We start from the raw sequence: 26,035 nt of genomic DNA, 5'->3' as shown, positions 1-26,035 counted from the left end.
GCCAGGGGCCCCAGCCTTTCCCAAACCCTGCTCAGGATTGCTGGGACTCATGATTGACTCAGCCTGGTGGAAGAGCAATTTCACTGTTCCCTAAAAATAGCCCAAGTAGTTCATCCTCTCAACATAGCCCAGCACCCTGAGATAAAACCAGCTGCCAGAGCCCACTGGGAGGCAGTGAACAGGACTGAGGGTGTGGGGTGTGGAGCAGGGCTCCTTTTGGGATACACAAAGGGCTGCCTGGCCCTGGGCTTCACACAGATTTTCCACTGGGGCTGTCTGAGACACCGCTCAGCTGTTGGGACTACAGAGACCTCCCTGTAAGTAAATGTGGGGTAGGTTAGAATGGGGTGAAGTGTTGCATGAATATGAACCTTAGACTGATCCTAAAAAGCAGGGAAAAGGAGGATGTTTACTGCTTCATGCTATGAAAGTGGTGTTGGAGCTCATGGAAAGCCTGGATTTTCTTTTGCTGGTCTGGATCTTGGTAAATCCTGCTCTGTGCTGCAGGTGTGCTCCATGTAGGGTGGCTTTGGTTTGGTTCACAACCATGGTTTAGGGCACCTGGGTGTGTTCTACACAGAAACAGAGCATTGTAACTGTGTGCTTTTCTTATAAATACTGAAAAATTTTCTTAAAATACCAAAAATCTCAGCTTAAAAGCTTAAATTCATGGTGGCAGATGTTAGTGTCTTCTCTCCCCCAGAAAATATTGGTTTTTATGATCACCTTGAGCACAAATAGGGGAAAGAATCTGTGTGGGATCCAGATGCTGGGGGTGGAGGGGATACCTTCCAGATCCAAATCCTGCTCAGGACTGGTAGGGGGTAGGCAGCAAAGCATGGACTGTTCAGAAGGAAATGAGCTTTGCTTCGTCTTATATCCCTGGAGGGAATTTATTTCCTTCTTTCTTCAATCCCTGTCTCCAGAGAGGGTTGAAAAATGTGTTTGTGACCCTAAACCAAACAAAGAGCTTCAGGAGCCTGTGGGGTCAGCAGCCCATACCCCACTCCCTGTTTGTGCTCACAGGTGTGGAAGGACAATCCAAAAACCTGTGTCACTCTAAGGTGGAGCAGAAATGTGCCCCTGTGTGTGCATGTGTGTGCCTCCCACCTGATTGTCCATCTGCCTTTTGGCTCTAGGGGTTGTCTCGTGGTCACCAGGAGAGCCAGGACTTCAGGTCCAGCCCTGGGGATGCCCCTCAGTCACCATGGGAAGGGCCTGACCTCAGCTGAAAGCAGCATTTTTTTCAGCTCGTGCATTTGTCAATGGCCAATATTTCTTTCTGAGATTCATGTCCAGCTGATGGCTGTGAGAATAACAGAAATTCTGTAATTCAGTGTAAAACTATAATTCTGTAGTTTTCAGAGAAAGTCTGTAGCTTTCCCCTGTTCCCTCCAGGTCTCCAATCTTTGTATCAAAAAAAAAAAAATCCCAAAACATGAAGTACCTTCAAACTTTTGGTAGAAAAAATGGACCGAGGGAAAGAAAGGTGGAGTTGTCTTCCTTTCCCTATGCCTCAGGTATAGATACCACTTTGTGAGGAGAGGCAAAATATAAAAAATCCATACTCTTGTTCAGGCAAAGTGGTGAATTATTCACTAGTGGAAATTAAGGGATTCAGCATGGGTGGAAATTTGTAGGAACGCCCTTGAATAGACTCCGTGTTTTACAGGATACAAAAGCTTCCTTTTGGGGGGAAACCAGGCAAGGATGCCCTAAACCTGTAGTAACAGGGAGGGAGAAAATCCTTCTGTAGCACTGGTGAAGGTCCCAGGACTGGCTCTGAACAGAGTAATAGGAATCTTGCCTTGAAGTACTGTGCCTTACTGGTATCTTACATTTTCAAGCCAACCATTTCTCTCCTCTTCCATATTCTCACTGGCAATTTGCCTCGCTCAGAAACAAATGGAAATTCCCGGGAATCTCACTAGTTACAAGTGGGTTTGGGGTTTTCTCTTTAAAGGATACTGCCAAACTGGTTTGGGGTGTGACTCTTCCATCCAAAACAGCATTAAGTTTTCTTGGCTGCCAGCAATGCAGAGCTGACAGCAGCATGGAAACACCAGGACAGGAATAGAAAGGCAAAGCAGGGCCCTGCAGCTCCTCAGGGCACGTGGCATCCCTGCAATGCCCCCACGTAAACACCATGGCATGGCAGAGAAATGCTGAGAGATGCAGGAGCCTGATCCCAGCTGGGCCCTGCATCCCAGGCAGGATGTGGGGCTGGGGATGCTCACGGATGCCTGCACACACATTCCCAAGGGATCTTTTCAGAGGGGTGAGAGAGGGCTTCCCTTAAAAGGTCTGGTATTTGTGGCATGCCAAGAAGCCCTCTCCCCAGGCTGAGGCTGTTCCAGTGGGGAGCTGGGAGCTGCTTTTCCTGGGGAACGGGGTTTTAGAGGGAGGGTAGCTGCTGTCATGGATGGTCATCCTGAACTCCAGGCTGTAGGGGCTGAGATGCTGGGATCGTGAGGGAACAGACCCTGGGAGAGGAGTTAGGGGTAAAAGTAGTGTTACTGTTGGGTTGGATGTGATATGCACACACTTGATCAGGGTCTAAGAAGAAAAAGTTTTTATTTTGCATGTTCTCCAGCTTATATACTCTTAACAAAGAGCGTGATCTTAAGTTATTAACTACTTCACAATAACATAGTTATTGGTGCAAAGCAACTAGAGTCAATATACTTAGTAAAAGTTTTACAGAAATTTAATAAAGCATCTACTTATTAATCTACACATCTACTTATGCATGTAGTCTGGCTTACAAAAATTTTCCTGTATCTTTTCTAATCTGTTTCTTTGCTAACAGCTTTGTCTTTTTTGCTATGGATACACTCAAAAATCATCAATTGTTATTTCCTCTATTAACTCAGCTTTGCTTGCATGCCAGGCCCCTCCATACCAGTGCTGATGGTGGGATAGAGGAGACAGAGAAGAGGGGAAATGGATGTGGAGCAGGGGTGTTTATCACCACTGCAGTGAAAAACCCCTCTGTGAATGGCAGATAAAGTCACTGGAGGGTACGAGAATGAGCTGGGAGCTGGGTGTGACCCAGGATGTGTCAGGGGCAGTGCTGGACAGCCAGGGACAGATCACCAAACATCCCCTCCCTCGGCCTTGATTAACCCTTTATTGACTCAGCAGAGTGTAGGGGGTGTTCACAGGGGTCCCAGGATGAGGGAAGAGATGAGAATCTTGACTCCATGTTTCAGAAGGCTGATTTATTATTTTATGATGTATATTATATTACAAGAAAATGATATATTAAAACTATACTAAAAGAATAGAGAGAAAAGGATTTCATCAGAAGGCTAGCAAGAAAAGGAAAGGAATGATAATAAAATCCTGTGACTGCTCACAGCCTCAACACAGGTGGCTGTCATTGGTCATCAAGTAAAAACAAATTCACACACTGGGTAAACAATCCTCCAAATCACACTCCAAAGCAGCAAAACATGGAGAAGCTGAAGCTTCTCAGCTTCTCAGGAGAAAAGATCCTAACAAAAGGATTTTTTCATAAAATATGTCTGTGACAGCAGAGGGACACAGAGAACGAGGCAGTGCCCAGGGCACAGCTGGGGCTGCACCCACCTTGGTACCAAACCTTGGGGTGATGCTGGAACGTCCCTCAGGAAGGACAAACCTGCAGCACTTGGCCCACGCGGGAAGGCCATGTCCCCAAACAGCAATGCCACTCGCAGCTGTCTCTCAGCAGAGCTTCTTGGCATTTTTTGGTGCCCAGAATAGAGTCGTCCTCCACATTCCTGGATTTTTGCAAAGCCCAGAAATAGCCCCGAGCTGCCTTGGGGCAGATACTCAGCTCTGCCTGAGGCTAAATTTTCCCAGTTCTTCTCAGAAGTTCTCTAAATTACCTGGGGGGTCATGATGCTGCTCCTGCAAAGGACATTCCAGCTGATACCAAAGAGCCAAAAACATTTGCAGAAGTGACCAAAGATCATGAACCTTCAGTTTGGAGGTGCTGGAAATTGCAAAGAGATCTGATTTTGAAAATCAAGGGCAGGAAACAAGAGGTTCCTCAATAAATGGGTTTTTTCCTTCACCCCCTTCCACCCTCTCAGATGTGCAAATGCAACTTTACATGTGTGCAAAACATTAATTATTTTACTATAATTAGTGGACAATGCCTAAAATCATGAAATGATAATTTAAATCTTATTTCCTCTTCAACACAGCTGGTCTTTAGCTACATTATTTTATTTTACCTCTTTGTCTAGCACCTTCCTCTGTTTCTGGCACTTTTCACTTTTCAGCCCATTTCCCACCCCAGAAATCACCTATTAACTCTGTGTGCCAGAGCTCCCCTAATAATTGCAAGATATGGTTTGCAGACAGGGCAAAATCTCTCTTGAACCCTTTCAAAAGGGAATAACTTCTATTTGTTTAATATGTGTTATTCATTACATTTATGTTCTATACCAGCCGGGCTCCCCACTTCCAAATCAGGGATCTATTGTATGTGATGCTGGACAAATTTATTTGAAAGGACAAGGTGTGCTCATGAAAGTTTGTAATTAGAAAAAAAAAAAGCCTTGTTAGGTTGTATGATTTTTATTAATCATCCAGCTGTAATCAGTGCTGTTCTTATATCTATGAGTGTGTAGGTGAGCATGAGGAAATCTCAGTAACTTACTTTTGAAGATCAATTCCTAGAATGAATAGTTATAACAGGTACTCTTGGACCAAACAAGTAAAAAGGCACATGAATTCTATGTAAAAAGAACATGTTTACAATTCCCACTCTGGCACATATTGGGCTGATCCACGGCAGAAAGAAAAAGCTTGAATTTCAAACACTCACAGTCCTTTGTAGGACTGAAAATGAGAGAAAGTACTATGGTTTGAAAAGAGAACAAAGTGTGATCACAGGGGGGAGCACCCATGAGGGTGAGCAGAGTGTTTTAGAGCATGACTTGTCCTCAGTCTTTGCTAGATTCTAAAATCCCATCCATGCTCCCTGTTGCATCTTTGTCCCACCTTTTTTTCCCTTTCCTTCAGAAAAAACAGATGCTACTTCAACATTCTCTAAAGCCCCGTGAGTGGGTCATGAAGGCAATGAGGAACAGATAGAGATCCTCTCCTTCCCAAACCCTTTCTGTCCCAGAACTACCCTTCCCTGCCCACCCATCACTGAAGCATCCCAGAACCGCTCACCTTTTCAGCAGCCTCCAAACTGGGGCAGCACGGAGCCTGCCCTGCTTCCCACTCCTCCCTCAGAATGTGTCCCCCTCTGGCAGAGCTTCCCTGTGGACCAGGGCTGCTGGCAGAGGGGTTAGGGCAGAGATTTAAACCTTTCCCTGCTGGCTGAGCACCCCCAATGGGCTGCCTGGCTCCTGGATTAAGCAGCAGCACTGGTTTCCCAGCCAGCTTTTATGGGTGCTCATCCATCTGTGCAAATTCCTCCAGCCCAGCCATGGAGCTGTGCTGGTATTTAGGAGTCACTTTGGTCAGGAAAATGATTCTCTGGGGAGAAAAACTGGGGGGAGGATGGCACAGATGTGATTCTGCACATGCAGCCGCCACCTCCAAGGGCAGAGGCGCTCAGAAATGGGGTCCCCATCTGCAGGGATGTGCTTCCAGCTTTGGGACAGGTCAGTGAGGCGCTAATGTTTCACTGGGATGAACAGTAAGGACATGCAGGTAGTACTGGGGACATGTCCAGTCACACAGGGGTGTCACACACTTCTGGGTCAGGAGCTGAGCTGGTAGTGACTGTCTGATGGGGGTAACCCATGGGTGATCCCAGGCAGGGGGGAATACCAGCTCCAAATTCCAACACAACCAGCCCAGAGAGCCACAAAGCAGCGCTTCCTTGTTAATTCACCTCCATCCTCCTGGAATAGAAAGTTGCTTTCACAATCTGAGGAAATCACTTGTTTTCCTGCCCTGACTGCCCCAGTGCTGAGGAGCTCCAGGACAGGAGTCCCTTTGCTCCTACTCTGAGAATTGGGTTTGGGTCCTGCACCATGGGATGTACCAAATGTCCTGTGGTACTGGAGGCATGGCATAGCCAAGGCATGAGACCGCAGAACATCTGAGCTCCATGGCAAGGACAGGCCAGGCCCAGCAGCCAACGTGGCAAACCCAAAATTGACCTGCAGAGCAACAAATCAGCAGGGGGTGGAGGATGCCGGATTCGGGAGGAGATGCTCTCTGCAGCACTGCTCCCATTAGTGAGCAATGGAAAGAGACAGAACCCCGGCAGAACTTGCCCCACAGGCCCATCCCTGACTTTTACAAGCCCTGTGCCAGCCCCCATCTGCTCCCAGGCCCCGTTACACAAGCCCAGCTCCCGCAGCGCCATGGGGCGCGCGCGGCGGCGGCACAAAGGGCTTTGCTTAGCAGCTGTGTTTGCTCAGGGTGGCTGATTTTGGGAGCACAGCTGATGACATGTGGTTGGCCAGGCGACCCAGGAGACTGGTGCTGAGCTTGCAGCTTCCTTTTTTAATAGGTGACTCAGGCGCTCGGTAGCTCACTGGGGTTGGTGGTGGGAGCCGGGCTGTGAAGGAGTGCCAGCAGCAGAGGTGGTGGACACCAACAGGTGGGTAGCGTTGTTTGTTCATTGGATAAAGTGGTTTAAATAGAAAATAGAGTGATTCAGAGCTGCCCTGCTACTGCTGAGATGTGGTTTTCTCAGGGGAGGGAGGGGGAAGAGGTTTTGTTGGTGATTTGTTTTCCACTTGTTACGAGTTGGCTGCCAGGTGTAGGATGATTCTGGTTCAAGAGACCTGCAATATTATCTCCAGCAGGAGACAAAGCAGTTGAGTGATTTATGGGCAATAATTGGAGAGGAAGTGAGTGAACTTTCAGATGAATATTTATGAATCTTTTCCCCCCATTGCCTTGCATACTCCCCCTCTGTTTAGAAATATCAGTGAATACAAAGGAATACAAGGAATTCTTTTCCCCTTTTGCAAGTTTCCCCCCTGCCTGCCTGGGGTGTGACTTAGAGGGCAGAGAGGCTGTAAACCAAGCCCGACCTGCACATACACTGGGCATGGGAAGAGCTCAAGAAGCCTGACAGCTGCTCCTTATGGGCAGTGCAAACATTGCAGCCCCTCACACAAAATGTGCAGATTCATCCGGCGCCAGACAGTGACACGAAGGACATTTCGCCGACAAACGCCAGCAGGGAGGAGCATTCCCTGTATCCTTCATTTGGACAGCAGCGCGATGCCAGCCGCTGTGTGGGACGGGAGGAGGGGGGCTTCAGGAGATCTTTTCCTCCTATTTTAGCTCACAGGGATGCTTTAATGCCTGAGGTATCGTGTTTAACACCCCTGGGGCCACAGTGGCGCAGTCAATCAGTGCGGCGCAGGATGCATCACTCAGTGCCGGGGCGGGATGCCGAGCGCGCCGGTGGAGCCCTTTGCTCAGCAGGGCAGAAATGTGGAGCCCAGCCCTGTTTCAGAGCTGGCTTGTAGGAGCATCGGGGGGTAGGACAGTCAGGATGGATGGAGACAAGAGATCTCTGAACCAGGTCATGGAACTTGAGGTTTATTGCAAAGGGCCTGGGTGCAGGGCCCTGCTGGGAGCTGCCAGCCACAGCTCGGAGCAGGCCTGGGAGAAGAGAGGGGGAGAGAGGATGAGAGGGTAAGAGAGTAAGAGTAAGAGAGTCATGTTCCTGTTACAATACAATAAATAATCTTCTGTGTTGAATATTCTAACTCTCACTAACCAATCTACTACAAGATACAAATCCTATAGCATTTACATACAGCCTATAAGAATCACTACATTACCATCCTGTGTTACATTTTAAACCCTAAAAACTCCTCTTTGGGCCCCTTCTGCCAAGCTAGCAGGGTCTACCTCTGACCCTTGGGCCTGTCTGCAAGCAGAGGGTGTTGTTTCATCAAAAGGGGATTGCCTTCAGCTGGCCACACCATTGTTTTCCAGTTGTTCAGTAACTGAGGTATCTCAAAGCTTGCTTTCATTTCAATCTTGCTTATAGTTTCTATATTCTCAAAATCTTTTGCCTGACAATCATATTTATAAGGCTTTCCTATTTCATCTTCCCCAACGCTGGCTTCCACCTCATACACAATAAATATCACCCTAAGCCTGGGTGCATAGCGACCTTTAGCTGTGCTTCAGCATCTCGGGCTGGGGAGCTCCTCACTCCCTCCCGGGGGATGCTATGAAGCCACACCTTGCTCCCAAGTGTGTCTCATGTCCTCGGTGCCTCTCAGATGCCACTATCCGGGCACATGTGACAGATCAGCCCTCTCATTAGCAGAACGAACTGTTGTCCTTCAGCTCTTATCTATAATTAGCGATTTAGAGGGAGGCAGCAGCCTGTTTCGTCAGGCAGAGACCAGATTTTTGTGCAAGCACAGAGCCAGCACAGAGGGTTGGAGCAGCCCTTCTCCAAGGCAGGAGGCTTTGTGAGAAGTGATAAGCAAACACAGGGCTGTGCACAGCCTGTGCACTGAAAAAAAAAATCAAAAATGAGAAGGGAAGAAGAGAAAAAAAAAAGGGGGAAAAAAGGAAGCAATAAGGGGAGGGCCTTCAGCAAAAGCCTTGTATCTAATTATATCTGTCATTAAAACAAGCCCTGTGGCTTATCATCCATCCAAGCTAAGGGGTGAAGGAACGGGCAACACTGACACTGTGCTATTTCCCTGTGCCTGAACGGCACGTCTTCCTTCAGCTGCACTCTTTGTTCATGGCTGGAGGGGCATGTTGCTTTTCTTTGTGCAGTATGTGAACCTACAGGCCTATAGGTCAGTACAAATTAAATCATCTCAGCGGTAATGCCCATAGCCTGGGGTGGGAGGAGACCATCAAACACCACCAGCCCAGCTCATGGACACAGGGATGCTTTTGCTAAGCTCTTCTCACCAAAATGGTCAAGCACAGGAACAATTCTATCAGCCCTACCTTGCCATGAGGTGCTCCCACCTCCTAGATGTGGTTTTCAAGACAGTCTAGGGCTTGTGTTCATTTTCCCAGCCAGAAAGGCTGAAAATGTGTGCTTGGTTTCCTTTCTACCTTGAAGGCTCACTCTGCCCGCTGCTCCCCATTGCTCTTACAGCAGGGCTTAGCCAAATCCCATTACCATGCAAAGAAACTTGCTGCTTGCCAGACAGATTGGACTCCTTTTTGCCTTTCCAGTAGGTAATTCAGCAATGTAGGATGAAAGAAAGACATTCCCAGACAAAATTTTTCAAATTCCTCAAAAAGGAGTTTTTTTCAAATTACCCAAATGTTTCTGAAGTGAGTTCAGTACCTGCTGCAAGGACCCTCTTCATGTCCCTAGGACAAAGGGGAACAGTTTCAAACTAAGAGAAGAGATTGAGCTTAGATATCAGGAAAAAATTCTTTACTGTGAGGGTAGTGAGAATGGGTTGCCCAAAGGAGTTATGGATGTCCCATTCCTGGAAGTGTTCAAGGCCACTTGGACAGGGCTCAGAGCAGCCTGATTTAATGAGTGGCATCGTTGCCCATGGCAGGGGGGTTGGAACAAGATATTCTCCAAAGTTCCTTCCAACACAAACCATTCTATGATTTCCTGGATGCTGTCCATCTCAAAAATCCAGGATCTAGTCACAGTTTGGGGTGTCTTGAGCAGACTGGGGGAAAATGAGGCAACCAGAGGGTGGTTACAAACTCACAGCCTATCTCAGGATGCACCAGGTCTGCCCCAGCCTTGCAGTGCTGCAGTGGCTGTAGACAGATAATTCCCTTTCACTCAGTGTTTAAGCTGTGGACGGCAGAAATCAGTGAGAGAGGTGCCATATTTAGATGAAGATTTAGGAAAGAAAAAAAAAAATTAAGGAAATATCTTCTATTTCCTCCTCTGGTGTCCTAGTGACCTCCAGCAGCTAAATCTGTATTGCATCCCACTGCTTGCCCATGTATCCAGCCTTGGTTCTGCATCAAAAAGCCTGCGCACCTGCAGGAGCAGCTGGAATAAAGGACAACAGAAATCTTGAGCAGCAGCACAGCTGGCAGGGTCTGACAACACACTGAGGTCCCTCTGCTCTTATCATCATGGCTTTTTGGTGCATGCTTGTGCCTATAGGAACTGGTATTTAATTTGAAGCACATTTTTAGTGCATGGAGTTGCTTCCTGTCAAATTTAAATAAAACCAGAGTAAGTTTCTTTCAGTATTTTAGAGAAAAACCTGAAAATCTGAACTTAAAATTCAGAACACAAAGAAGAAGGGTCATTAGGTTTGTTGTTTTCTAATTCTCGTGATTTGGGGGCTGAGGTTTTAGGGCAAAGAATGCTGGAATGGCTGCAGTGCTTCTAGTGTGCACATATTAAAAAGTACATCAGCCCTTTCCTGCCTGTGCAAAAGCTGGATTTGTGGAGAGAGAGCCCATTGTTCAAAGCAAAAGCATTGCAAATACCTCACTAAATCCAAATGCAGCAGCACAAGCCCTGCAGAGAACAGGAGAACCTTCTGGTGTTTTTACAGTGGGAACAGAGAAATTACAGCCCTGGCTAACCTGGAGGGCTGAGAGGCACCCTAGAGGTGTAAAGCTCTACATATTGTGTATGGCTGTGATGGGAGGTGGAGATAACCATCCTCACACCTGGCAGATTAACACAGAAAGAAAGTTCTTGGCTACATTTTGGAATTGCTTCTTTCTTTGAAAACTGAAAGAATCCAGTTTTCAAAGGGGACACCCCATGGAAGCTGGTGCAGCTCAAAATATCAGATCTCTAAATTCAGAGCAGGGTTTGAAGGCTCTACCAAGGGCTCCCTGGTACATACTGTGGCAGGTCTCACCCTTTTCATCGCTCCTGAAATGAGCTCCAGGGGAGAGGCAAAGATAAGTGAATGTAATTGCTTGTGAGGCACATCCATAGGAGAGTGGTGTGGCCACAGAGCAAAAAAAGTTGGAATTTTCAAGTTGGATGTGTATAGCTCTTCCATGTCCTCTGACTGGCCCATGTTTGGTGATGGCCTTGCCCAGGGAAGCAGGGATGGGGCCATCAGGTCACTGCCAAAGTGTCACTCTCATCCAGGCTCAACAATCCACCTCGGCCATCAAGGAGATGGGAATGTCCATGTTTCTTCCCTGGACAGGAAAGGGTGTGATAAGTTTTGGGGACCAGGGTGGGGGCTGTGGGGTGCCTTGGTGTGCCAGGAGCCCAGCAGAGCCCGTGGGAAGCTGCTGGCCCTGCCCTCCTGCCCGTGGCTCACCGCACACCTCTGTCCCTGTTTCAGATGATCGGGCACGGTCACTTTTAGACCCATCAGGCAGCACCAGCCTCACACTTCAGCAAGGACGAGGGAGGTGCTCTGCTCTCTCTGTGAAGGAGCTGTCGGCTCTGTATCTCTCGCAGACAGCTGCTGCTGCCGGCGCCAGCCCCGCACAGCCGGTAAGGACCGGACCGGGTCCTCCCCTCCCCGCCACCAGCGGCATCCCAGCAATGTCCCCTCTGGCAAGTGGCTGTCAGAGGGTGACAGAGAACGTGTCTGTTTTTGTAAATCTGAGGAAACACCACGTTTGGTTTACCAAAAGTAACTATTTCCCCCTTGCTGCTTGCAAATGTAAGATAAATGTGTACAAACACGTGCATATATCACATACTTACTAAATTACACACACAGCTCTACATCCACTGGCCTGTACAGTTTACTCATAATAATATTTCCTCTTAATTTGCACATTTATATTCACATACATCCATGGAGGAAATAATCAGTACAGAGCAACACATATGTGTCCATGGTATCCCCATTCCCATGCACACACATTGTATTTGCTGGGAATGTCTTAACGAAGGCAGGAGTGATTAATTTGATGTTATGCTTTTAGAAGGCTAATTTAATACTTTATTATATTATATTGTAGAATACTAAACTATATTATACCAATGAATAAAGAAAGGATACTTATTCAATGCTAAAAAGATAATAATGAAAACTCGTGACTCTCTCCAGAGTCCTGACACAGCTTGGCCCTGATTGGCCATTGAGTCAAAACAACTCACAGCAGAATCCAGTGAAACAATCACCTGTGGGTAAACAATCTCCAAACACATTCCACATAAGCACAACACAGGAGAAGCCAATGAGAGAAGAATTGTTTTCTTTTTCTCTGAGGCTCCTCAGCTTCCCAGGAGAAAAATCCTGGGCAAAGGGATTTTATCAGAGAATGTGAATGCCACACACACACAGACACACACACACACATATATACATATATACATGTCCGTATATGCCACATTCAAGCGTAACTTTGCAGCGCAACCCATGCTTCTCTGTTTATATCCCTTAGTCTGAGATCCAGGGATTTAATCCCCCACTCCAGGCTGATCATTGGGCCACAGGATAATACAGGTTATAAGGGTTATGAGGCATATTTTCCCCATTTTCCCAGTTCCACTGGTGATCCAGGAGTGACATGGGATGGGATTTCATATCTGGACCCTTCCTGCTGGCATGTTCAGGTTTCCCCACACTCTGAACCTTTTATGGGGCCCCTGTTCAGAGATGCAGTCTCTTGAGTGTTATCAGGGAGAGGTCCAGATGAAGCAGAATCAGTTAAAAATAAATAAGTGTACACTGCATTTGAAAATTACAGCTGGTTAGAGAACCAAGAAAATTTTTTAAAAATTCAAAGCAATAAATTACCCAATTCATAATGCAGCTACAAATGTAAATCCGTTTCATTTTTAAAAATATTTAATTATAAGGAAAAATACAGGCTAAATCAAACTTTGGAGAAATCAGTGCTAGTTTTGTTTTTCCCCTAACTTAAAAAAAATATGTTTGGGGTTTTTCTTATTGACTGAGACATTAGGAAACATATATATGATCAACTTGGAATAAGACTGCTATCTCAGCCGTACAGAACTGCCAATGAACCAATGAACTGAAAACCTGCATGGTTTTCAGTTCTCTGTAATTGATATTCACATTAGTACACATAAGTATATAAAAATATATATGCAGATAATGTGTCTTGCTGAGTAGTTTAATGGCATTTCTACTCATATCTTTTCCAGAGTACTGTGAAGGACAACTCCATTCAGTCTCCCTACAGACAGAAAAAAAGCAAGGTAGGAAATGTTTAAGATAAGCACTGTTATCTAACCAAATATTTGTGGCCTGTGAGTGCGATCTAAATACCCACACAAGGCAGCCAGGAGCACTTACATACTGAATATAGCTATCAGCTGCTCAGCTGCCCTTCCCCACATTCAGAAGTTCTTCACAGATTTAAAAAAAACAGACAAACCCCTTATTTTGAAAAGTGCATTCCAAGTACATTGGCTCATGTAAAAGATTTGCATTTTTCACTCGCTGCAAAATATGCTGATTTTGGTGTTCTGAGTGTGGGTTTCTTTTACTAATGTTCAAAACTTATTTTTAGCCAGAACAATCTGCGTGTAACAGAGTGAAATAACACTGTGCACCATTGCTTTGAGCGACAACTAATAATATTCCAGGCATAACTCTGCAGACATAACTGCACAGGCATGCCAAGGGTCAGCAGATCTGTTTACTGAAAGGAAAGCCACCAGGATTGCAGTCTCTTTTAGACATTGATTAAAGGCTTCAGCCACCTTCCCTGAGGATAAATGCCCAGGCAGTGCAGGTTGCAGGTATTCAGTTCAGTGTTTGGTGTCCAGGATGCATAAACTGAGGAGAAAAATTGCAGAAATGGAGGCTCAGAGGGAGACTGGACAAGCACAGCCCATTCTGTTCACTTCTGTACCAACACTGCTGTAAATTTGAGATGAGCTCAGTCTGACAGTATAAACAGGTCTAACTTTCCTGGCCCCCAGCCATGGTGTTACCCCATTTTCTGGTCCCTCAACCTTGCTTTTCCTCCTCAGGCAGCACAGATCATGAGGCCTGCTGATTCCAGCAGTTTGCAAACCTTAGTTAGTCTCGTGCCTGTGCAAGTCTGCAAGTCAGAAGAGCTTTATTTAAATCTCCAACTGTGTAAATGTTCATCTACTCTTGTGCAAATGGGGAACACTTCTGAGTGCAACAGAAGAAATCATTAATGAGATGAACATCCTTCCCCAAGCCCTCCCTCCTGAGCAGTGAGGAGTGGGCACCCCACAGGGCTACCAAAAGCTCATCATGTTGCCTCACCAGCCAACCTCATCAGCTCAGTTTGACACTTTGGTTCCTTCTCCCCATTTTCTTCCTGAGACCTCTTGACAAATAGCTCCCTGGCTTTCTCCTGCACCCAGATCTTTTGTTCCCTGTAGGTCCTCAGCTGGGGACACAACAATTCTGGTCACTGGCCAGCAGGAGGGAGAAGTTAACTTTTCCCTGACTTTTCTAAGTCAGCCTTATCTTCCTGTGGTCACTCTCTCTTGGTCATGTAGCCCAAATTGGGCATCTCTGTTGTGCTCTAGCTGGACTGAATCCTGGGAATTGTAGACTAACCACCTCACCTGGATTAGAGACCTCGCTTTGCTGTGGAAGCAGGGCTAACACCAAGCCTGGAGCGTGTGCAGTGATGTGATGTTTTGGAGTGCTGTGTGCCACTGAACCAAAGGTATGGAGCTAACTGGGAGCATGGATTTCCCCTGTTGGCCTTTCCCTTTGCCATTCACTCCATTAACAGCCACGGGGAAGGGGGGTGAAGGGTGATGCTGACATTTAAAACTGTTTCCCCAAAGATGTCAGAGGCTCAGAAATCATCTAAAGTTGCCATCCAGAAAATGGAAGATGACTTGCCTCCCCCTCCAGCTGTTGGCTCAGTCCAAGTCGTCGCTCCAGGGGCTCAGGATCTCAATGCCCTCCCTGTGCCTCCTCCAAAGCAAGCCTTCTCCAAGTTCTACCAGCAGCGCCAGGTGAACGAGCTGAAGAGGCTCTACAGGCACATGCACCCCGAGCTCAGGAAGAACCTGGAAGAAGCTGTGACTGAGGACCTGGCAGAAATGCTTAACACCGAGGATCCCAATGCACAGGCCTCCGTGAACCTGGATAAAGTTCTCCCAGGAGAGGTTCAGTCCATGCGCTGGATTTTTGAGAACTGGGCACTTGACTCCATTGGGGACCATCAAGCCACAAAGAAGCTGACAGAAGAAGAGATCATTCCCAGTGGGGATGTGAAAAGCACTTCCTTGAGGTTTGAAAGCCAGTCCATAAATGGGTACAACTTGTCAACATCAGCCAAGCTGTCAGAAACAGACCTTGCCAGAGGGGATGTCCGCACTGCCCGGTGGCTCTTTGAAACCCAACCTCTGGACACATTAAATAAACTGTATTCAGATGAAACTGAGGTGCAGGAGGCAGTTCTCAAGGAGCCTGTCCAGGGAGGTGACGTGAAAGGGGCCAAACAGCTCTTTGAAGCACAGTCCTTGGATGCCATAGGACGCTGCTCCTCAGTGGAGGAGAAGAGCATCCTACAACTCAAGTCAGAAATCCAGGAGCTGAAAGGTGATGTCAAGAAGACTGTCAGGCTCTTCCAAACAGAGCCCCTCTGTGCCATCAGAGACAAAAGTGGGACTATCCATGAAATCAAGTCTGTCTGCCGGGAAGAAATTCAGACCAATGCGGTCAGGACGGCTCGCTGGCTCTTTGAGACCCAACCCCTGGACACCATCAACAAGGACACTTCCAAAGTGCAGATAATCCGCGGGATTTCACTGGAAGAAATTGGAAGGCCGGATGTCAGTGGAGCAAGGTGGATATTTGAAACTCAGCCTCTGGATGCCATCAGAGAAATCACAGTTGAAGAACAGGATTTCCAGGCTTCGACAGATTTTGTCACAGGGGCGGATGTCACTAAACAACGATTGCTCTTTGAGACCCAGACTCTTGACTCCCTGAAAGGAGAAGCTTCAGAAAGTGTTGTAGCCAAAGAGAAAGTCATTGGAGGTGATGTGAAATCTACACTCTGGCTCTTCGAAACGCAGCCAATGGAAACCCTGAAAGACAATTTTGAGGTGGGACGTTTGAAGAAAGTAGAGCTTTCAGCAGAGGAGAAGGGAGATGTCAAGCAAAGAAAACACGTCTTTGAGACCTGTCCCCTTGGCAGTATCTCCAAGGCATTTGAGGAAGAAATTCCAGCCACCAGCATGGAAGAGGTAGTGAAAGGGGATGTGAAATCTTTCAAGACCCTGTTTGAAACTCTCCCCTTAGACAGCATTAAGCAGGCTGATGCTGAGCCCGCCACCAAAGAAGAGGAGGAGAAGATTCCAGCTGGCAACGTCAAAGCCAACCAAATCCTGTTTGAGACAACACCCCTGTATGCCATCAAGGATAGCTTTGGCAATTTCCACGAAGTCACCTCTGTAAGCAGAGAGCAGATCATTAGTGGTGACGTCAAGAACTACAAGTGGATGTTTGAAACCAGGCCTCTGGACCAGTTTGACGAAAGCATCAAGAAAGTGGATATAATACGGGGGATCACAAAGCAAGAGGTGGTGGCTGGTGATGTCAGGACAGCCAAGTGGCTCTTTGAAACTCAGCCCATGGATGTCATTCATCTCCAAGCCACGGAAGGGGAGAAGCACCCCTCAGTGAAGAGGGAGATCTCCCAGAAGGGGGATGTGAAGACCTGCCGGTGGCTGTTTGAGACCCAGCCCATGCACACCCTGTACGAGAAGGCTGAGAGGAAGCAGGAGGAGGATGGCAGTGTGCCCCAAGCAGATGTGAAGTCCTACACGTGGATGTTTGAGACTCAGCCCCTGGACTCCCTGAAAGGCCAGGAGGAGCAGTATTTGCAAGTCAGCAAGGCCTACAGTCAGGAGGAATTGCAGGGAGTGGATGTCAAAACTGTCCGGCACCTGTTTGAGACTGAACATTTGGGCAGCAGCACTGCCAGTGAAGCTGACAGGAAAAAAACCATGCGGTACTCCAGCCGTGTGGAGTTCCAGTCTGGGGAGGTGTCCAGAGTGAAAGAGTTCTTTGAAGCCAAGCCCTTGGACACAGCCACCAAGCCAAAATCCCAGAAAGATGCTGGAACAATTGAAGCTGGGTCTGTGCACAAGTTCACGTGGCTCTTTGAGAACTACCCCATGGACACCCTGAAGGACAACTCTGAGGGCATCCAGGAAATACCTCCTGAAAAGGATGCCAAGGGGGGAGAGGTTGGAGGAAAGAGGTTTGTATTTGAGACCTATTCCCTTGACCAAATCCATGACAAAGTGGATGAGACAGAACTCCAGAAGATCCAGAAAGACACCATGAGCAAAGCTAACGTCAAGTCCTGCACAATGCTTTTTGAAAGCCAACCTTTATATGCTATCCAGGACAAAGAGGGGGGATACCATGAGGTCACTTCAGTGCAGAAAGAAGAAATCATGAAAGGTGACATGAAAGGTGCCCGGTGGTTGTTTGAAACTAAGCCCCTGGATCAGATCAAGAAGGAAGAAGAGGTGTTTGTGATTAGAGCTGTCACCCAAGAGGACATCAAGAAGGGAGATGTCCAGACTGCACGGTGGAGGTTTGAGACAGAGCCTCTTGACTCCTTCTCAGGGGGAAAGCTGTCTGTGCCCAGAACAGTGGATGACGTGCAGAAGGGAGACGTTCAGTCCAACAAGCAGCTCTTTGAGTCCCAGCAAGTGGGCCAGAAGAAGTACGTGAGGATGGTGAGCGTCAGTGACGTGCAGCGGGGTGATGTGAGGACATCCACTTGGCTCTTTGAGAACCACCCTGTGGACTCCCTGTACGGGGACGCAGAGAGAAGCTCATCCATGAGCACAGTGCAGAGAGAGGACAGCCAGAAAGGGGATGTAAAACGCTGCACCTGGTTGTTTGAAACCCAGCCCATGGACACCCTTAAGGACACAGAGGTGACGGCCAGCGCTGGGGCCCAAGAAGAGATCCCTCGTGCAGATGTGAAAAGCACAACGTGGCTCTTTGAGAGCACGCCTCTAGATAAATTTGGTGCTTCTGAAGGTGGCATAGAAATAGAACTGAAAGAAAGAACCATGAAGGAGACTTTAGAGACTCTCTGCACTTGCCAGGCTATCCAGCATGATGGGATCCTCATTGAAGCTAATGATATGGAGAGTGTGAAGATGGTGAAGTATCAGCTCAGCAGCCCAGGAGCTCCAGAGATCCTGAAAGAGGAGATTGTGGGAGGTCACTTGCAAAGGATTATGCTGCAGCTCCTGCACAGGACCAATGTGGAAGCACAGAGCACGCTGGTGGAGGAGGACAGAGAGGGCAAGATCAAAGTAAGCCCATTGCAGCTGCTGGACCAGAGTGAAGCTGTTAAAGGCAAAGAGGACTTGAGTGGAGATGTAGCCAAGGCCTTGCAGGGCCTCCTCAGCCAAGATGCTTCCATCAAAAAGGGGATGGTCCTACAAGAGACGAAGTCAGGATCACTGAAGATGACTCTCTACTCCCTCCTGTTCCATTCTGTCCAGCAGAAAGTCGTCAAGGGGGATGTGAAGTCAACAATTGGGAACTTGTTGGCTTCTTCTCAGGAGCAGAAAGCAGCAGCCACCATCAAGCGTGAGGACAACGAGAAGGGAAATGTCCAACTTTTTGCGAGCTGCATTGAGAAGGGAGACCTCAGCTATCTGAAGAACCTCCAGCAGGAGTCAGAGATACAATCCCTCATCTCTTCCCAAGCAGAGGAGGAGGGGGCAGATGAGAGCGGCCCACGGGTTGTGCAGGGGGCTAACATACATGTCTTGACAAATAAAGAACAAATGGAGAAAGTAGTTCCAGGAGGTGAGCCAGGGGCTATGGAGGGAGCAAAAAAGGGATTTGTATGTGAAGGCGTGGGCAGAGAGGGTGTGTTAGAGAGAGAGGCTGTACATGCAGCAGGTATGGCAGGCACCACTGTGCAATGTCTTGGGAAGCCCCTGCCCACGGCGATGGGAAAGGAAGAAGTTCTGTCCGGAGGGCTTAAGGTGACTACAAAGTCAATCCAAAGGGTTGCAGATGCCAGCAAGAAGGTAGAGAAAGAAGAAGCCACCACTGCCCATTTGAAGGAACCAAAATCTATGATACAAGGCACATTTCCAACACAAGTGACAGCTCAGAGGGCAGAAGTGGATGGCAAACAGCCGAGTGTGGTGCCTGGCAAAGCCAGCCAGACTCAGACAGAAGAAAAGGCTCTGGGGACTGATCTCCAGGCTGCAATGCAAAGCCTGAGGCTGGCAACAGCAGAAGCAAAAAACATTCAGCACCACGTTCAGAGCAAGTTCCAGAGGAACAGGGAGGAGGTCCACACAGCCTGCAGGCAGCAGACAGTCAGCTCACAGGGGACCACGACCCTGCAATCAACCGTACACCAGCAGGACTCCTCATCCACCAAGCAGGAGAGCAGCAGCACTGCCACCAGGACCACCACCACTAGAGTCCAGGAGGCATCCAAGACCCACACAAGTGTGTCCCAGAAGAGCATAGCATCACACAAAAAGGTCAGTGCTTCTGAGGAAGTACAGGGACGACAACTATTGAGCCAGGAAATCCAAGTTGTGCCCAGTAGAGATTTTAGCATTAAGGATGGCCTTTATACTGCCACACCCGTGAAAACCTATGTAAACCCTTGTGTTGAGTCTGATTACAAAGAGCAATCAGAGCAAGAAGAAAGAGATGTTGGTGTCAGAGGGGATGTGCAGACAGCTATCCGAGCACTGCAAAGTGCCGCCACAGAACAGCGCCTGGTAGAAAAGGAGGACGTTGTCCGAGGTAATTTAAAAGCCACACTTCAGTCGCTGGAAAAGTCTAATGTTAATGTCTCCAGAGGGGATTTTAAAGCTGCTATGATATACAGAAATGCAGGGCAGTCCTATTCTGTGTGTAAAAAGAAAAATGAGACTCAACTCGCTAGTAAGGAGACTGCTGTAGTGGCTTCAGGGTCACAGGCTGATAATGACTTTCCTCCTCCTCCCTCAGTTGCTGTGATGAAAGCAGAGCATTGCCCACCCTCATCTAAAGCAGCGAGAGAAGGTGCCCTTCCATTACCAACAAGCAAAGATGAAGCCCCAGGATGTTCTGCACTACTCCAGACCCCTCTTCCTTCTCTCCCTTCTCTGACCTGTAAACCCAGTGACCAGAGTCCTGCAGAGAAGCCCAGGACTCCTCCAAAACCAGAAACTACTGTCTCACCCAAGAAAAAACCTGTTCCCCCTCCAAAACCTGAGCACCTCTTACATGAGGCCCATTCTGCCTCTGCAAATTACAGCACAAGCAGATCAACAAAACCCATCCCTCCACCCCTGCCTCCAAAACCTTCAGGCTTCAGGGATATCAACAAGCCAAGGCCTTCCCCCACAGAGCTGGGATTAAGCTGCATGGAAGTTCATGAACAATCAGGCTATGAGGAGGTTCAAACAAAATGCTGCAATTCAGAGACATCTGTGAAGAAGTCTGTCACTGTTCAGGGTATAAACCCTGAGAGAAAGCTGCCAAAATACACTGCCAAAACCCCTCTCCAAATAGCAGAAGAAAGGTACAAGGCCAGCAAAGCAGGACAAGGAAAGGTAGAACCAGACAGTGCTAAGACCTCAAAGCCAATGAAAAATGGAGTGGTTGGTTTTGAAGTCAAGCAGGGAATGATGAGTGATAAAGCAGCTGCTCCAAGGACATGCCCAGGCGAGGTGGTTCAAAGGCAGGTAGAGCTGTGCCGAGAGGAGAAGGGGTGCTCCTCACTGTCACCTCCAGCCTGCCCTGGCAGAGCACAGGCACAGGATGTGCCGGGACAAACTGAGCCAAGCACCTCCCCTGTGGGTCACAACAACCCTCAAAAAAGAGGAGATGGCACTGCACAAAATGCCTCATCCAAGGTGGAAAGGGAAAGTGTGTCTAATTCTTATGGATCGTGGGATAGTCAGAGAGTTGTGCAGCAGGTGCATGAGAGGAGGCAAACGTCTCATTCAATGTCCTTCCATCAGCAGTCAGTGAACTCCTCCTTTGAGGAGCACCAGCCAGGGAACAGCAGGCAACTGAAATGTCCTGATAGGGAGGCAGAGACAGCAGCACAGGAGAAGCCAGTGGTTGTTATGAGAGAAAAAAAAAAGAGAGAAACGGAAGATGAGCGTCGGAAGAGGCTGTCAGTACACAAGGAGGAGATCATGAAAGGCAATGTCAAGGAGGCTATGGAGATCTTTGAGAACCTCAGGAGACAGGAGCAGCTGCAAGAGATCTTGACCCGAGTGAGGGAGTTTGAGGAGGAGACAAGCAAAGTGGATGTGAAAGCCCTCAAGAGCTTCTTTGAGAAGGTCCCTGAGTGGGTTGTGCAGCAGAAGGCCAAGCACCAGGACAAAGCTGGGGCAAAGGGGGACGCTGACAGTGTCTCCTCAGTGGATCTGGTCTTTGAGGACCTGGAGCGAGCAAGTGCTGAGATTCTGCACCTGAAGGAGCAGACACTCGCCCGCATCCAGGACATCGAGGAGGCCATCAAGAAAGCTATTTATTCTGTTTCCAATCTCAAGTCTGAGTCAGACATCGCTGGGCTCTCAGGGCTGTTCAAGGAGTCTCTGGGGAGTGCCCAAAGCTCTGTGAGCAGCAGCAACATCCGTAAGATCAGCATTGTGTCAAGCAAAGCCAGGCAAGAGGAACTCATGCTGGAGACAGGGGAAGCAGCGTCTGTGGAAAGTGCAAAGGTGGCAGAAAAGACAGAGGCAGCCAAGGCAGAGCTGGAGGTCCCCCGCCTCATTCAGTCCCGTGTCAGCTCTCCCTCCTCACCTTCCTACATCTCCATTGAGTCTGCTGCCAGGAAACCAGCAGAATCACCCAGGACAGCACATTCCCCCCGGAATGGCCCCTCACCAGACTGTGTTGACTCTCCAGGAAAGAGGGAGGCTTCTGCTCAGAGCAGCTTCAGCTCCTATAACCACCCCTCAGCAGGGTCTGCTGGGCACGACACGAAACCCTCAGAGAAGAGATCAGACCCTGTCCAAACAAAAGCTGGGCTGAGCTCCATGAAACAGCACACACTTGGCAGTGCCAACCATCCAACCAGTGACAAAGAGAAGGGTTCTCTGGACACCCCCAAGGACAGCTGCCACTGTGGGATGAAAGGCAGCTTTTCGGAATACCGCTCCCTGAACACCCCCAGCCCACAAAATCCACGGAGGCAGAAAAGCATCTTGGAGCTGCAGACAGGGCCTGATGGGTCCAAGCTCTACGGAGCGACCCGGACTGTCATGGAGCAGTATGAGGAAATGGACCAGTTTGGAAACAAAATCATCACTTCCTCCACCACGGTCACCAAGCAATCCGAGACACAAACGTCCTCCACGCACGATGGGGGCTCTCATCCCCAGTATGAGGTCTCTGCCTCACCTGTGTTTCGCAGGTACTTGAAGAGCCCTGGTGAAGACTTCCACACCAATGGGAGTTTTCAGGAGCCAGGAGTGGTCTTTGTCACCTTTGGCAACTCCAAGCCAAAGAAATAGGAGATTCTGCAGAACAAGACTGTGTAAGACAAAAGAGAAAGGCCACGATAAACATTTCTCCTGTTTTATCCACATTGCATACAGGGATTTACCTGCACCCTAAGGACTTCTCAGGGTCATCATCTTGGTGTTTGCACACAGACAGGACAAGTGCAGCCTGCCTTGACACTGGAGAACAGCCCTTACCCAGCCAACCCAACAGACTTGGTGCTGCACCTCAACCCAGAGTCCTGGCACTATCAGAAGCACAAGGGGAGAATCCATCCATGGGCACCTTAGGGTACTTCCCTCTAGAATGTTTGGTGGAGGTGGTTGGAGATGTTGGATCAGGCTTCTCTGAACTACTGCAGAAGGAAGGATCAATTAAAGAACAATCAATCCGGTCATTGGCAAACAAACACCTTTATGGCACCTTCTTTTTCTAGGACCGGCATCCTACACACACACACACACCCACACACACACACACACACGCACACACACATATATATATATACACAAGCTCATGTTGATGGGTGGGTTGGATAGGTTTTCTCTTAGTAAGAAAAGAAAAGGAAAAAAAAATCTTGAGTTGTTGTCACTCTTGGACTTGGGGGAGTTATTTATCAGTTTGTTTTTCAGTTCTTGGAAAGTGTTTGATGATACTGGAAATTGTAAAGTAAGACCTACAGCTAGTATCAATGCCATTCCCCCAAAGAAAAATGCTATAAAAGATTCTTGAGTCAGAATGGTTACTGCTTTCTTTTCTTTATTTCTAGAATTGTAATTTATTATTCAGTATACACAAACCCCTTAGTTTAGATTTTCCATGCTTTCCTACATGTTTACTGTTTAAATTTATTCTGAGACTTTGTAAAGCAATTTTTCTTATTATGACTTTGTTTTGTACATTCTCAACACAAGATTTTAGATCTTTTGTGGCTTTTTTTTTTTAACTTCTATTTCTGCGTTCTGACGGTAAACTTTACCTCTAAAAATACTTTGGTCTGCTTGAGTTTCTTTTGTTCAGTGCTCCTTTCCTCTGAAAATACCTAGAAATCATCTCTCAATGGACCAGTTGAATCACACATTGAGAGCACTCTGAGTCACTGGAGGGATTTGGTCTACATCTGATTTATGCTGTGGGTGGATCATCAGCCCTGCAGCAAAGAGTTCATACTCTGATCTGAAAAATGAAGCCAGGGTGATACAGACCCCCCCAGTCCAGGGCTCTGGGTAGGATGGGTACACCAGGAAAGGTCTGGATACTTGTGTGTATCCCTTTCCCCCATGAAGAAGGCAGCTGAGGTGTTGGATCCCCACCAGCCTTATGAGGAGGAGCAGCCCTTCCTCACTGCTGTGCCTCAACTCGCCCCACACTGAGCTCAGGGGTGGGAGGGTGGCAAGGAGCTCACTCCAGGTGTGGGGGAATGTGAGGAGCCCGTGGAGGGACTGGATTGTTTCTCACAGAATCACAGCATACCCTGAGTTGAAGGGGATCCTCAAGGACCATCAAGTCCAGCTCTGGACCCTGCACAAGAAATCCCCAAAATTCCCACCATGTGGCTGAGAGCATTGTCCAAACACTTCTTGAGCTCAGGCTGGTGCTGTGATCACTTCCCCGAGCACCTGTTCCAGTGCCCAGGTGGAAACAGGGAAAGAACATTTTCCTGACATCCAACATAAATGTCCCCTGACACAATTTCAGGCCATTCTCTCACACAGAGGGGAGATCAGTGTCTGCCCCTCCTCTTCACAAGGAAGCTGTAACTGCAATGAAGTCTCTCTTCAGTCTCCTCTGCTCCAGGCTGAACTGACCAAGTGTCTGAGATGGTGTTCACAGGGGTGCCAGGATGAGGGAGGAGACGAGAATGTTGACTCCATGTTTCAGAAGGCTTGATTTATTATTTTATGATATATATTATATTAAAACTATACTAAAAGAATAGAAGAAAGGATTTCATCAGAACGCTAGCTAAGAATAGAAAAAGAAAGAATGAATAACAAAGGCTTGTGGCTTGGACAGAGAGTCCGAGCCAGCTGACTGTGATTGGCCATTAATTAGCAACAACCACATGAGACCAATCACAGATCCACCTGTTGCACTCCACAGCAGCAGATAACCACTGTTTACATTTTGTTCCTGAGGCCTCTCAGCTTCTCAGAAGGAAAAATCCTAAGGAAATGATTTTTCATAAAAGATGTCTGTGACAAGTGTCCTCAGCTGCTCCTCACACAGCTTCTCCTCAAGGCCCTTCACCTTCTTTGTTGCCGTCCCTTGGAACTCTCTAATAGTTTCCTTTCCTTCTTGTATTGTGAGGATCAAAACTGCCCACAAGACTCCAAGTGAGGCTGTGGAGCTGTGTCCTACAGCCTGGCTCGGACTTAGGCTGCCAGCCTCTGGGTCTGACTGGAGCTCTTCTGACTGATCTACAGGCAGACACCTCGTCACTCGGTCCATCAGTTTATCTGAGAATCAGACAGTAATCTCATTAAAAAAATAAGTTGTTACAGTTAATGTTTGCCTTTTTCCTCTGAGAAAAAAGAGCCCACAGTAATGAATTAGGAGCAGGACACTGGAGAGGAAGGGACAGTTCAGAGTCTACCACTCCATATCCCTAAGCCCATAGTTAGGTTTTAAACAGCAGCTGTCATCTTGCATTATGAACACCTTGTTTGAGGTGTTCCAGACCACGTTGGAGTTCTGCTTCCTCCCCAGAAAAGAGGTTATGCATTGCCAGAATGCACTGATTTACACCTAGAACCCTGTGAATTTGAAAGACAAAAGAAGAATAGGGACATCATCTGCCAAAAGAAGAATAGGGACATCATTTTCAGTTCCACACTAAAGGCTGAGCTGGAAGAGCAGATCATAATAAACTGAGCAGATCTATTTTCAAGCAATCAGAAAAAAAAAACTACTTAGACCTTCCCCATTCCTTTAGTAGGACCAGTTGCAAAAATAAGAGACTTTGTTATCTGGAGATCATCTTCAAAATTTTTTCAACACTCCTTTCTTCTCCCTGTTTGTTTCCATCTCAGCTTCCATCGCATGTTTGTTTCATTTCTCTTGAAGGACAGCTGTGGAGCAATTTTAGTAAGCTGCAAACAGGTTATTTGGGTAATGAAAATTACTCCACATAAACTCAAATAAACCCAAATATCCTGCACTGCCGCTGCTTAAAAATGCCAATCCTATTGTTTGTGTTTCTGGTTTTGCAGGATTTCTAAATGTCTCAAAGAGCCATTTATGAGGGTAAAATCATTTAAGACATTTTTTTCATGGTATTTCCATCAGCTAGGAACTGAAATATGATGAGGAGACAGATGCTGCATTATTTCAGCGCCATACATGGCTCCTTGAGACACTGAAAGAGCTGGGGAGAAAAAACAAATGCAAAGATTTGAAACTCAAACACAAGCTCAAGGATCAATTCACATTCCCTGCACTTCAGACTTTGCAAAAATAAACCAACAGAGCACATACAAACTTTCAGATCCCAAAAGAGTTGTCACAAGATTTTCTGTGATTTTGTGGTACAAGACATGACATTGTTCACTGTTCTTTGCCCTGGTGGGTCTCTGCATTCTCACACAGCAGATATTTCCAAAAGTAAGCAGGATGGGAGAGTTATCTGGACCAGGAGGCAGAGGACAGTTGGTATTGTCAGAACTGTACCTCCTTGAGGGGTCAAAGGATAAGTTCAGCTCCAGGTCTGGTTCTTTTGCAGCAGTGGACAGGAA

The 26,035-nt window shown here is 47.6% G+C and overlaps 1 protein-coding gene across 2 annotated transcripts; it reads left to right on the top strand.

Moving 5' to 3' along the window:
- Positions 1 to 263: 263 nt before the first annotated feature.
- On the top strand, positions 264 to 23,291 carry XIRP1 (xin actin binding repeat containing 1). Of its 2 annotated transcripts, XM_031059750.1 has the most exons (5): positions 264 to 317; positions 11,202 to 11,356; positions 12,989 to 13,042; positions 14,624 to 21,353; positions 21,418 to 21,958. In XM_031059750.1, exons 4-5 carry the CDS (start codon positions 14,624 to 14,626, stop codon positions 21,828 to 21,830), a joined length of 7,143 nt encoding a protein of 2,380 aa, XP_030915610.1. In that variant the 5' UTR covers positions 264 to 317; positions 11,202 to 11,356; positions 12,989 to 13,042; the 3' UTR covers positions 21,831 to 21,958. The 2 variants fall into 2 exon arrangements, with proteins under 2 accessions (XP_030915610.1, XP_030915609.1); XM_031059749.1 differs by having other exon boundaries at positions 14,624 to 23,291.
- Positions 23,292 to 26,035: the final 2,744 nt, after the last annotated feature.

Source organism: Geospiza fortis, unplaced genomic scaffold (genome assembly GCF_000277835.1).
Source record: "Geospiza fortis unplaced genomic scaffold, GeoFor_1.0 scaffold182, whole genome shotgun sequence".
NCBI classification, from domain to species: Eukaryota; Metazoa; Chordata; class Aves; order Passeriformes; family Thraupidae; genus Geospiza; species Geospiza fortis.
Note: the sequence above shows the minus strand (reverse complement) of the source record. Positions and strands in the feature narration are given on the sequence as shown.